At 40.6% G+C, this 13,926-nt stretch overlaps 1 protein-coding gene across 1 annotated transcript in view; it reads right to left on the bottom strand.

Moving 5' to 3' along the window:
• The window catches only part of SULT6B1 (sulfotransferase family 6B member 1), a 30,280-nt gene that overhangs the window by 14,604 nt on the left and 1,750 nt on the right, over positions 1-13,926 (bottom strand). Inside the window, exons 3-4 of the mRNA XM_007945071.2 lie at positions 7,103-7,192; positions 3,822-3,948 (exon numbers count right to left, since the gene is read on the bottom strand). Coding sequence (XP_007943262.1) covers positions 3,822-3,948; positions 7,103-7,192 — 217 coding nt within the window. The remainder of the gene's footprint in view (positions 1-3,821; positions 3,949-7,102; positions 7,193-13,926) is intronic.

Raw genomic sequence — 13,926 nt, 5'->3', positions numbered from 1 at the left:
ATGGGGAGGAATTAGGAAGGGAGCTGTTGCATTGTAAACTGTGGTCAATGACATGAGACAAAGTATATGTGAACTGCTGTATGGAAAGTGAATTTACTCTGTAAATCTTCACCCAAATCACAATCAATAAAATAAAATAAAATAAAAAGTCAAGGGAAGGTTTACATACAGATAGAAACATTCTCTGCTGGTTAATCAAGGTTGGGGGGAGGCAAGGGAAGGAAAATCACTAACTAGATAATACATAATAATATGTATTAATGTGGGTGAAGGGACAGACAATGTACAGTAAGGGGATGATCAGCACAATATCACTAAGGCAAAGGAAGACAGGGAGAGGTGCACAAGAAAATAATTTTACATACACAACCAGGCAAAATCAGTAATAAGTAACAACAGTCTACAAGTGAATACACTGGCAGACCAGTAGGCTGTGTTATTGGTGAACAGTAACACAAGAGGGGTAAGCCAACAGTACTACACCCACAACCATATATAGGTTTGGCAGAGGATATTTTTATATACATATTTGGGCAATCTACTTCTGTAGTGATACTGCAGAAGTGTTTCCTTGGGGAAACCCAAGGAGGGGTCGCTATGAGTTGGGTCCGACTTGGTGGCACATAACAACAACAACAACAATTTGTATGTGCTTAAATATATCCATGTGTATAGTAGATCAGTCAGAGAGCAAAGTTATGAAAACTTATTAGCCATAGCCACATAACTACCTTGAGGCTTGGGAGCTGGGCTTGGGACCACAGTCTTAGGAACAGCTAACTCAAATGGCATAATATAGATAAGAAAGACAGTGTTCTACATCCTATTGTGGTGAATAGTGACTGAGGTCTTAAAAGCTAGCAAGCAGCCATCTAAGGTCTTTTCCTATCCTGAGCAAAGCAGGCTAAAGAAAAGCAAAGACACATGGAAACACATAGTGTAAATGACTAACGGACCTCAGCCTTGTCCTTCCTGAGACTAGAAGAACTAAATGTTGCCTGGCTACCAACACCAACCACTCTGAAAGGGATCACAATAGAAGATCCCGGATAGAATTAAAGAAAAATGTGTAACAAAACTCAAAATCATAAAAAAGGCCAGACTTACTGGTCTGATAGAGACACATGGAACCCCTGAAACTGTGGCCCTTGTTGTTGTTATGTGCCGTTGAGTCGGACTCAACTCATAGCGACCCCTCCATGGGTTTCCGAGGCCATATCACTACAGAAGTAGATTGTTCCATCTTCCTTCTGAGGAGTGGCTGGTGGGTTTGAACCACCAGCCTTCTGGTTAGCAGTCAAGTGCCTTAGGCACTATGCTACCAGAGCTACCTTAGTCACCCTTCAAGCCTAGAAGTGAACTCACCCCTGTGACTTAACTTTCAGCCAAGCAATAGACAGGCCTACAAAGTGAAAAATAACACAAGAGGGGTACATTCCCACTCTCCAGAACAATCAGCCACACAAGATCAGAAGAGCAGCCTTTGCTCAGGGATAAATCTCAGAAGGCAGGAAGGGATAGGAGAGAAGGATGAATGGAAATGGGAAACAGAGAGAGGTAGTGGGAAGAGTGCTGTTACATTGTGGGTATCGCAAAATGTGTATACACGTACAAAATGTGTATGAATTGTTGAGTGGAAAACCAATTTGCTCTGTAAACTTTCACTCAAATCACAACAAAAGGTTAGAAAAGAAAAGAAGCCAAAGGACATACTGTATCGGGCAAATCTGTTGCAAAAGACCTCTTTAAATTATAAAAAAGATGTCACTTTGTGGACTAAGGTGCCTAAATACCAAGCCATGATATTTTCAGTCACCTTATATACATGTGAAAGCTGTGCAATGAATAAGGAAGAACGAAGAAGAATTGATACCTTTGAATTATGGTGTTGGTGAAGAATAGTGAATATTCTATGGACTGCCAGAAGAAGGGATAAATGTGTCTTGAAGAAGTATAGTCAGAATGCTCCTTAGAAGTGAGGTTGGTGAGGCTTTGTCTCCTGTACTTTGGACATGTTATTAGGAGGGACCAATGCCTGGAGAAGGACATTATGCTTGGTAGAGTAGAGGGTCAGTGAAAAAGAGAAAGACTCTCAAAAGAGGAAGACCCTCAATGAGATGGATTGATACAGTGTCTGCAACAATGGCTTCAAACATAGTGTCTTGGTTCTCTAGTGCTACTATAACAGAAATACCACAAATGGATGGCTTTAACAAACAGGAATTTATTCTCTTACAGTTTAGGAGGCTAGAAGTCCAAATTCAGAGTGCTAGCTCTAGGGGCTGGGTAAAGGCCCCTTGACCTTGGGCTTCAGCTCTGCCTCTTTGTTCCAGGCTCACAGGAGCAAGCTGGAGGCTTCTTCTGACTCAGCCAGTTGCAGGCTCCTGAGGCTGATGAACCCAAGATCCTCAGGTAAAATGGCACAATCCCAAGATCAACAGGCAACACGGCAGGCCAAGCCTTGGCCAAATGCAGGGTCCAGATGAGCCAAAAGCTACAAATCTTTTTCAAAATATGTCCTTCCTTATACACTGGAAGCAGGCTACACTCCAAAGGCAACTACTTAGCTGCTCAGAGCGGATTTCACCATGGAGGTAATTGTAATCTCATCATGGGGAATAACTATATCCAGCTGCCCAGCCACTCAAAACCACAGCCTAGCCAAGTTGACACACAACCTTAACTATCACACACAGCAATGATTATAAGGATGGTGCAGGACTGGACAGTGTTCCATTCTGTTGTACATGAAATCACTGTGAATTGGAACCAACTCAATGGCACCTAACAAAAACAAGACAGTACTGTATCCAAGCTCTGTATTGCGGGTGAGATATTGTTGCACTGCTGTACTTATCACCTTTAAAGGTGGTCCTGTTAAAGTGACCTGGCAACAACTTCTTTAGTGTCACCAGGCATTAGTTCTTCCTTCTGCTATACTGTAAAGACTCAACAGAGCTAGTAACAGAAAGGGGTGTGCATTAGTCTCTGGCTACCTTACTCATAGAGTCAAAGCAACTTACAAACTGAGAGACCTTTGTCAAGTGATTTAATTTTTCCGATTAGTTTCTTCATATATGCAATGGGGCAAATACACCCTTTTCGTAGTTTGTTATGAGTCTTAAATGAAACGTGTGTATACAACACCTAGTTTACTGCTTGGAGCAGTCAGTAGTAGTGACTTAAAAAATAGTAGTTATCAGTAACTAGAGGTAAAACTTCAATGTAATTTAATGAAAAATAACTTGTTTTCTTTCTGGCAAACAAATGTCATAGGTGTAATTGCACAGTGTCATGTTTTTGTTGTTGTTGTTTGTGGTTTTTGTTCCTGTCATTGTGTTCTGTAAAGACTTAAGGGAAATTAATTAGAAACAGTTTTTGTTATAAGCCTCTTTGTCCTATGTCTGTTCTATGGCCACTCAGTAGTCATAGTCAACATATGAATTATCGAAATTATTTTTAAAAACAGTTATTTAAAAAAATTGTTTGATGAGCATTGCTAGAAAACTCCACTTAAATATGACTTTTTGGTCCCTGGATACTTAACTCTTATGATAGCATAGTGCCTAAGACACTTGACTGCTAACCAGAAGGCTGACAGTTCAAACCCACCAGCCACTCCTCGGAAGGAAGATGGGGCAATCTACTTTCATAGTGATACCGCCTCGGAAACCCAAGGAGGTGTCGCTGAGACTCGATGGCACATAACAACAACAAACAACAACATAATTTTTCTTTACCCAAAAACATTTGAATTTTCATATTTACGTGGTCATCTGGTGAAGTAAGATTTTTTTTTTTTTTTAAACTAACAGCCATACCTTGTCCTTTCATAAACTGACTGAAGAATTCCTCCCAAGAGCCATAGCTTGGAATATCAGGCACATCATTGTGGAAATGGAAAAAAGATACTGCTGTATCTTTAGGGTTGCGAAATAATACCAGTATCTAAGGAGAAAAAAAATACTTTTATTTATTTAAGTCTAAGTTTTGAACCTTGAAAAAGTGAAATGGTGAGCAATACATTGTGTCCTCCCATATAGAACATAATTTTGTTAATATATAGGGAAAGGATGACAGTAAGAAATGGAGGAACAGGAGGTGGCAGATAGGGAAGTCTTATGACAGAACAAAGAAGAAGAGATTGCAGCAGAGAACTTTTGCTTATGAGTTTAGATGGTAAAAAGACAGAACTTAAAAAAAAATAATAATAAAAGAGCAAGCTCTACAAGCAGCCATCTAGACACTCCTCATCCAGAGCAAAGAAGAATGAAGAAAACCAAAGACACATGGAAACAATGAGTCCAAGTGACTGGTACACCATGTGATCTGCAGCCTATACGACTATGAGACCAGAAGAACTAGATGATGCCTGGATGTTAACCACTTAGAGGGGGATCTAGGTAGGAGATCCTGGATAGAGTGGGAGTACAATGTGGAAAAAAGTCAAAATCATTAAAAAAAAAGGTGGTGGGGGAACCAGGTTTGCTGGTCTGATAGAGCCTGATGGAACTCCTGAGACTATGGCCCCTAGCTGCCCTTCAGGTCTGGAATTGAACCCACTTCTGTGGCTTCCAGCCAAACAAAAGACAGGCATATGAGCTGAACATTTACATTAGGTAGATATACTCCTTGGAGAGATCAATCATGGGAGAATATAAAGGCTGTGTATATACAGGGAGACAGCTTGGAAAGCAGGAATGTATGGGAGGGAAGGACACAGGTAAGAGGTAACTATGGGGAGGAAGTGGGCGGGGAGCTCTTGCATTGTGAAAATTGCAGTCAATGTCATAAGACAAAGTGTATGTGAGCTGCTGTATGGAAAGTGAATTTGCTCTGTAAACTTTCACCCAAATCACAATAAAAATTGGAAAAAAAAAAAAAAAAAGAGCAAGCTCACTAGAATAGTCTAATGAGCATGATCTGAAAGGCTAAACCACCAAATAGAGTAAAAATTGCAAAATGATGTTAAAGACAGCAAAACAATCCTTAGATTTTGGTAAGAAAAGATCAATGAATGGCAAAGCTCTATCTTTGATGTCTAAGGTGGAATATTTATGGGTGATGCAGATGAAGTAGAACCTGTGAATGCTCACATTGTCTGTCTTCTCTGATGAGCAAAGTGTGAAGTAAACATTGTAAAAAGCATACCGAAAAGCAAGAGAACCAAGAAGTCATAGGAGACCATTGGCTGCTCCAAGTGAGTTTAGACTTTCTGACATTTGCATTTCATGGACCAAGAAATCTGGAGAATACATTATTAAGTGCTGTTAGTGACATCTGAAACATTTGAAAGAATGCATGAAAGGCCAGAAGACATGAAACAGAAAGAAGTCACTTCTCTTGGGAAAGGACAAAGGGAAAGTTGTAGATATTTCAAAATGCAGATTTGTGATTTTAGCCTCCATTTGGCAGAAGTTTCTGGAAATTACTAAGTAGCTGATTTGAGGCTACATAAAAGAGAATGTGGGAGCCCTGGTAGCGTAGTGCTTAAGGCACTTGACTGCTAACCAGAAGGCTGGCCATTCAAACCCACCAGCCACTCCTGGGAAGGAAGGTTGGACAATCTACTTACGTAGTGATACTGCCTCAGAAACCCAAGGAGGGTCGCTGTGAGTGGGGTCCGACTCGACGGCACATAACTACCACAAAAGAGAATGCAGCAACCACTAGGGGGCAACATGGCTCCTCTAAGAGCAAATGACCCATCACTAAAGTCAGCTTTATCTTACAGGTGATTTTCAGATTAGTAGGGAGCTCTGGTAGCATAGTGGCTAAGGCACTTGACTGCTAACCAGAAGGCTGGCGGTTCAAACCCACCAGCCACTCCTCGGAAGGAAGGTTGGGCAATCCTACTTCCGTAGTGATACTGCCTCGGAAACCCAAGGAGGGGTCGCTATGAGTCAGGGCTGACTCAACGGCACATAACAACAACAACAGTTATCTGCCAGGAGCTCTGGTACCATAGTACCTAAGGCACCTGACTGCTAACCAGAATGCTGGTGGCCACCAGTCACTCCTAGGAAGGAAGGATGGGCAATCTGCTTCCGTAGTGATACTGCCTCGGAAACCCAAGGAGGGGTCTCTATGAGTCGGGTCTGACTCGATGGCATGTAACACAAAATTGACTCCATAGCAATGAGTTTTTTTTCTTCCATTCTTATTTGTAACATTCAAGTCTTTAAGGATCGATTTTAATTTAATCCTGTCCTCCCAAAGATAAAAGGCACCAAAAAATAACAAATGGGGGGGGGGGACTAAACCCATCCCCCCCAAAAAAAAACAAACCAAGCTGTTTAGTTGATTTTGACTCACAGCAACTCTGTAGGACAGAGTAGAATTGCCTCCATAGTTTCCAAGGCTGTAAATGTTTACAGAAGCAGACTGCCATATCTGTTTCCCTAGGAGAGAAGTCCAGGTGACAGAAAACAAAGGATTGGGTAAAAACTACTAATTATGGGAAATATACCGATACTCTGATAGCATAGTGCCTAAGGCATTTGACTGCTAACCAGATGGCTGGTGGTTCAAACCCACAAGCCACTCCACAAAAGGAAGGAAGATTGGGCAATCTGCCTGCATAGAGATACCTCTTGGGAAACCCAAGGAGGGGTCACTATGAGTCAAATCAACTCCACGGCAACAGTAGCTAGTAGTAGCTATACTAATACTGACTAATGAAATAAGGTTTTTAAACAAATTATAAGAATAACCAAAGCACCGTTATGTGTATGCATGTTTTAAAGTTTGGTATTATATGCAAAATTCAAAATAAAATAGTCTCAGACTTCAGGTAGTGATCTCTGGGAAGAGCCAAAGGAAGAACATTTGTTCGTTTTGGTAGGTTGTATTCTCTCTTAGTGTGATTCTGGAATGTATCCACGATAAAACTGGCTGTAAAAGACATTTTACTCTATATACATTTTATACCTTAGTTGGAAATGCATTTGATTGGGATGAAACTATAACAAATATATATCTAAAGAAAGAAATAACAACAGAGAAATACTACATCCCATACTTCATTGAAATTCAACCATATAAGGCAGAATGTCTATACATAGAATTTCAGATTGAAATACCAGTAGGAAGAGACTCTCACCTTGGTCTTATTCTTGAAGATGGATCCAGGTAGTTTGTCATAACGGAGATGAGTTGCCAAGATCCTTGGTGATGGAAACTGTTTCATTCTCTTAAAAATATATAAGGTGAAAGTATATATAGATATAAGCCAGTTGCCATAGAGTTGACTCCGACTTACGGCCACCTCATATTTCAGACTAGAACTGTGCTCCATGGGGTTTTCAATGGCTGAGATCTTTTGGAAGCACATCACCATTCCTTTCTCCTGATGAGCCTCCAGGGATTTGAACTCCCAAACTTTTGCTTAGCAGTTTTTGGTTTAGCTATTTCCACCACACAGGTACTCCCCACATATACATATCGATCAAGAGACCTGCTCCTTAACTTGTTATCTGAATGGTAGTTTCAAACTTTACTGTCTTCTTCTCCTCCTCCAATTTTTCTTTATTTTTATTTTGTTTATGGGGATGAGGAATGGAGAATCATAAGCAAACAAATACATAAAATCTTTCTCTTGAATTTCTTAGTTAGATCCTACTTAACATTTCCCAATCTTTACTGTCATTTTATTGAAAAAACTGTACCTTTCTCCCATAATCATACCAAACTTATTTTGTCCAAGATAGGTCATAATCTGCAATTCACTCTTTTGATTAATTTGGATCTCTTTTGTATTCAAGGTCATTACCAAAAATATACAGTGTTCAATACCAAACTTAAGGAGCTCTGATGGTATAGTGGTTAAAGCATTTGGCTACTAACCAAAAGGACATTGGTTCCACCAGCTACTCTGTGGAAGAAAGATTAGGCAGTCTGCTTCCATTAAAAATGTACAACCTTGGAAACCCAATGGGGCTAACTATGAATCGGAATTGACTACATGGAAGTGAGTTTGGTTTGGAGTTTTCAATACCTAAACCCAAACCCACTGCCACTGAATCGATTCTGACTCATAGCAACCCTATAGGACAGAGTAGAACTGTCCCATAGGGTTTCCAGAGGGCTCTGGTAGCATAGTGCCTAAGGCACCTGACTGCTAACCAGAAGGCTGGCAGTTCAAACCTACCAGCCACTCCTCGGAAGGAAATTGGGGCAATCTACTTCCATAGTGATACTGGCTTGGAAACCCAAGGAGGGGTCGCTATGAGTCTATGAGTCAGGTCCAACTTGACAGCACATAACAACAACATAGGGTTTCCAATGCTGTAAATCTTCATGGAAGCAGATTGTCCCATCTTTTTCCTGTGAAGTGGCTGGTGAGTTAAAATAAAAAAATAAAAGAAAGAAAGAAAAAAAAAAAATTCCATGTGATCAAATGTCCTAAATAGAACCTGAAAGTCCAGAGAGGCACTTAAATATCTGAGAAATATTTTATGAGAGAAATTCTCATCAGTATAAACTTGGTTATTGAGTCTCTCTGTAATCTATTTCTATTGGTAATTTAAAAAGGAAATTATGTGTTTAATTTGTCATGATAAAGGATTTTACCTGAAAATCAAACTTTCAGTACCTGTTATACAAGGGGTTAAAAGCTTCAAGTTTTTAGCTCCACCCTTGAGGAGATCACTACTTGGCCATTTGGCTACAATACACCTATTCATTTCAAATGTTAAAATGATATTCAGACATGTATAGCTAATTGTTTTGTAAAAATTTAGAGGAGATCCTGCTCAAGCAATGGGACCAAACGTTAGATTTTAAAACTAAAAAGCAATTTAAATTTATGACTGAGGATTAAACCCACCCTCCTATTGCCATCAAGTTGATTCTGACTCATAACAACCCTACAGGACAGAGTAGAATTGCAACATAGGTTTCCAAGGATGTAAATCTTCACAGAAGCAGACTGCCTCATCTTTCTCCCCCAGAGCAGCTGATGGGTTCAAACCCCTGAACTTTCTGTTAGCAGCTGAATTCTTTAACTCCTTAAGTGGTGTTTGGTAGTAATAATATCTCATTTACATCAAATTGTACTTTCTGGTTCTTGAAGCACTTTTACATTCATTCACAACACTCCTCTCAGGTAGATATTGTAACGCTCGTTTCAGGGATTAGGAAACAGGTTTTGAGGTTTTAAGCATGGTGTCCAAAATCACACAGGTGGTAATTTTCAGATTAACTTATAAAGTGTTCTTTGCACTAAAATGCACCGCCGAAAATCACACAAGGACATATGAGAAGTGGTAAAGCTCCCAGAAGAATTAGGAAAATATCCAGTGTGATAATGAGAGTTAACTGTAACAAAACTTGATAAACCTATGATACTATGTCTGTAAAAACAGATGAGACAGTCAAACTGTAATCAATGCAAAGACTGTTTTCGTTGTTAGCTGCTGTGAAGTCAGTTCCAACTCATGGAGGCCCCATGTGTGCAGAGTAGAACTGCTCCACAGGGTTTTCAAGACTGGGACCTTTCAGAAGCAGATCACCAGGCCTGTCTTCTGAGGCACTTGTGGATGGGTTCAAACCACCAACCTTTTGATTACTAGTTGAGCAAGGTATATCTTTCTTAAGGAAATTTATGCATTCTACCAAAGTTTTCCATACAATGCACAACTGTTAAGCAAATCACATCTTCTCACTGATTTCCATTTTAAAATAAAAGGCACATTGCAAGTGTCTTTGCTCCTAGATACAATGAAATTGCTCTTAAAAGAGTCTTGAAAAAAGGGAAGGGCAATGTACCAAATGTGAGTGATCACCATGGTGGCACTGAAGAAGAGGAAGACAGACAGAGGTGCATGGGAGGTACAGGCAACAAAGATGAACCCTTTTGCACATATGGTACTGCATTATCAGTAAAGGCAAACATTGACCTATTGTTGGATAGATGGGTGGACAGGATGAATGATTGTTGTTGTTGTTGTTGTTTGCTGTTGAGTCACCCCCGACTCATAGTGACCCCTCCTTGGGTTTCTGAGGCAGTATCACTATGGAAGTAGGATTGCCCAACCTTCCTTCAGAGGAGTGGCTGGTGGGTTTGAACCGCTAGCCTTCTGGTGAGCAGTCAAGTGCCTTAGCCACTATGCTACCAGAGCTCCTGGATGAATGATTAGGTATGTCTATGCAGGGGGGAGTGTGCTCATGACCATGTATAGGTTTGGCAGACAATGTCTACAAGTGTATTTGTTTGTTCCATAAGAATGTCCAGGTATATAGTAGAGTTGACAAGGGACAAGGTTGTAGTCACTTCTTGGCCATTGCTAGCTACCCAGAGAGAGTGAGTAGTTAGACCCATGGGCTCAGGACTGTGATCACAGGGGACATCAAGCTTGATTGGCATAACATACTACACAAAAACATTGTTCCACATCCTACTGTGGCGAGTAGCGACTGGGATCTTATGTTAGACTGGGTTCTCTAGAGAAGCAAAACCAGTAAAACCTGACCACTCTGGGGGCAGAAGTGTATGGAAGGGAAGGACACAGGGATGAGGTGGCTATGGGGAGAAAGTGGGGGGAGAACTGTTACATTGTGGGAGATTGCAGTCAATGTCATGAGACAAAATGTATGTGAACTCCTGTATGGAAGATGAATTTGCTCTGTAAACTTTCACCCAAATCACAAAATTTTTTTAAAAAAAGTCTTGAAAAATAATATGTGAACAAAAAAATTTCTGAAAATTATAGACATCAAAAAAAACCTTAATATGTTATACAATATATTATACTGTGTTAAAACATTTTTCACAAACCTTGGAGCTAGAATCCTTTCCCTCACCTTGTATTACATATTAATGTTAATTTGATGCTTTTAGTAGTCTTACTCGGCTTTAAAAATCATCTGAACCTTTTTGCTAAAGCTGGGAATTCCCTGAACAGGAAGGACAAGTTTTCATTTCATAATTAGAGCTAAGACTTAGAATGCAAAGACCTGAAGATGGAAACAATGCTTTGCTTTAGATTCATGCTAAGGTATGTGGTGAAGCCGAAAGAACCTTGGATTGGCAACAGGAAGACCAGGTTTTCCGTGAGGAGAAAGGAGAGCCCCCAAGGCTGTCAAGGCTGAGTATCAGCATGTCAAAATCTTGATTAGGAATGAAAACTCTCAATTTCAGTAAGTAATGGCACAGGAACTTTCCATTTATGTTCCAAAGTGTTGTTTGCAGTCAATTGTTTGGAAATTAAAAATCAACACTCCTAGAGAAAAATCATATAAATAATGTAAAATTGTACAAGCCAGACTTGTTCTGTATGTTACTGAAAACAGTTCCTCTTGGATCCAGCCTGTCCTTCCCAGCTGCATTTCTGGCATGTCCGGAGGAGTCTAGTCCTCTTCATCCTTGTTCTGTCCAAGCTCTGAAGTTCTGAGGCTGATCCTTTCACCAATCCCCTTCCTTCCTTCTTTGGGCAAGGAGCAGAACATCACGTCTCACACCAAAGTCGAAGTTAGAATAAACACCCTTCATACACATCAGTGACTTTGCTCTCTCAGGTACTCCTTCATCCTTCCCCATATCTCTCCTCTCTCTCTCTTTCTGTCACACACACACACACACACACACACACACACACACACCCATATCATAACTGAGGCAGGAAAATAAAAAGTAATGCCTTATTAGGAAAAAGTTGGGAACCGCTGGCATAAACTAAGGTCAAAATGTTCTAGGCCTTAGAGTAACTCTCCTACTAGAATCCTGCCCATGTCTATGCCTTCAGAGACAAAACTTTTCTGGTTTTAGTTCATTTCGCAAGACCTGTCAGTGTTTCGTTCTATTGTACTATGAGTTTCACTATGAGTCAGAGCTGATTCGTTGGCACCTAACAACAACAATTCATTTTCTGAGGTTTCTCACCTTGCTCTGCAACTCCACACACACACTTTTTTTTTTTTTTTTTTTTACTTTTTATTGTGGTTTCAGTGAAAATTTACAGAGGAAGTTGGTTTTCCATTCAACAATGTACATACATTCTGTTTTGTGTCATTAATTGCAATCCCCACAATGTAACAACACTCTTCCCAGTTTCTCCCTGTGTTTCCCATTTCCATTCATCCTTCTTTCCTGGTCCCTTCTTGCCTTCTAAGGTTTATCCCCAGACAAATGCTGCCCTTTTGGTCTTGTATGGTTGATTATTCTAGGAAGTGTTTTCCTTCTTAGTGTTACTGTTCACCTTATAGACCTGTCTATTGTTTGGCTGACAGTTGAGCCCCAGGGTGAGTTCAGTTCCAGGCTTGTAGGGTGTCTAAGAGGAGCTCTGGTAGCATAGTGGCTAAAGCACTTGACTGCTAACCAGAAGGCTGGCGGTTCAAACCCACCAGCCACTCCTCGGAAGGAAGGTTGGGCAATCCTACTTCCGTAGTGATACTGCCTCGGAAAACCCAAGGAGGGGTTGCTATGAGTCAGGGCTGACTTGACGGCACATAACAACAACAACAACAGGGTGTCTAAGAGCTATAGTCTCAAGGGTTCCATCAGTCTATATCAGACCAGTTAAGTCCATTCTTTATTATGATTTTAAGTTTTGTTTCACATTTTTCTCCACTCTATCTAGGACCTTCTATTATGATCCCAACCAGAGTGGTTGGTAGTAGTAGCCAGGCACCATCTAGTTCTTCTGGTCTCAGGGTAGTGGAGGCTGAATTTCACATGACTCATGTGAAATTAGTCCTTTGGACTAATTTTTCCCTTGTGTATATCATTTTCTTCATTCTTCTTAGATTTTCTTCATTCAGATGGAGAGAGATTAATAGCTGCATCTCCTCCCTACTTTTTGAAGCAGACTGTACAGGGTAGTGACCAATAGCTCAAAGTTTTAAGTCAGAAAACTTGGTTCAGTGTGATTGGCCATCACTGCCCATGGAAGTCCCACAGGTACTGATGCTGACCTCCTTGCCTGCCCCATATTAGTCTTTTGGAGTTTGTAGCATGTGCGTACATTTTCTGATCAGACAATAAATATGGTTTTAAAAGTTAAAAAGAAAGAAAACTTGGGCTCAAATCTTGGTTCTGGTGTTTAGGGTACAGTTACACACCCAGCTACTAGCAGAAAGGTGAGCAGTTCAAACTCACCCAGAGGAGCCTCAGAAGAAAGGCTGAAATGTCACAACCTTGATGTGGTGGTTATGTTTGTGTGTCAATTTGGCTGGGCCTGGTTGAGTGGCTGGGCAGCTGGTGGTAGTTATTCCCCAAGATGAGACTGGCAATCAACTCCGTGGTGGGATCTACCACAAGCAGCTGAGTAGCTGCCTTTGGGATGTGGTCTGCTTCCTGTATTTAAGTCTTGGGAATGGTCTCTAGCCTATGGCACACTTGGATCCTGCATGTAGCCATGTTGTTATTCAGCAGTCTGCCATGTTCTGCTGATCTTGGGACTTTCAATGGACTTGAATTAGTGGCCTGCCGTGTGGTTTGGTAACATCAAGACTGTGCCTTTTTACTGGTCAACCTTGGTTTTTCAGCCTTAGCAGCCAGCAGCTGTCTGAGTGAAGAAACACCTCTAGCTCCAGTGGGCTGGGAGCAGGAGGCAGAGCTGGACCCCAGGATTGAGGGGCTTTCACCCAGTTTCTAGAGCCTGGTACTTTGAACTTGGACGTAAAGCCTCCAAATTGTAAGAATAAACTCCTGTTTGTTTAAGCCATCCCATTTGTGGTATATTTTTTGTCAGAGCGGCACTAGGTAACCATAACAGAATTTGGTACTCTGTACAGGCAGGGTTGCCATGAGTCAGAATCAACTCAGTGGCAACTGTTTTTACCTTGAGCAAATCATTTACTGTTTTATGTTTTGTAAAATAATAATATGCTTATTTTGAGATAAAATATAATCCCTGAAAATGGCTGGGAATATGGTAAGCACATAAAAATATTTTAAAAATTATATTTAATTATAATATATATAAT

This window comes from Orycteropus afer, unplaced genomic scaffold, assembly GCF_000298275.1.
Source record: "Orycteropus afer afer isolate SDZICR_OR568_19922 unplaced genomic scaffold, OryAfe1.0 scaffold00131, whole genome shotgun sequence".
In the NCBI taxonomy this organism is placed as follows: Eukaryota; Metazoa; Chordata; class Mammalia; order Tubulidentata; family Orycteropodidae; genus Orycteropus; species Orycteropus afer.
The sequence above is the reverse complement of the archived record's forward strand: the minus strand, read 5'-3'. Positions and strand labels throughout refer to the sequence as shown.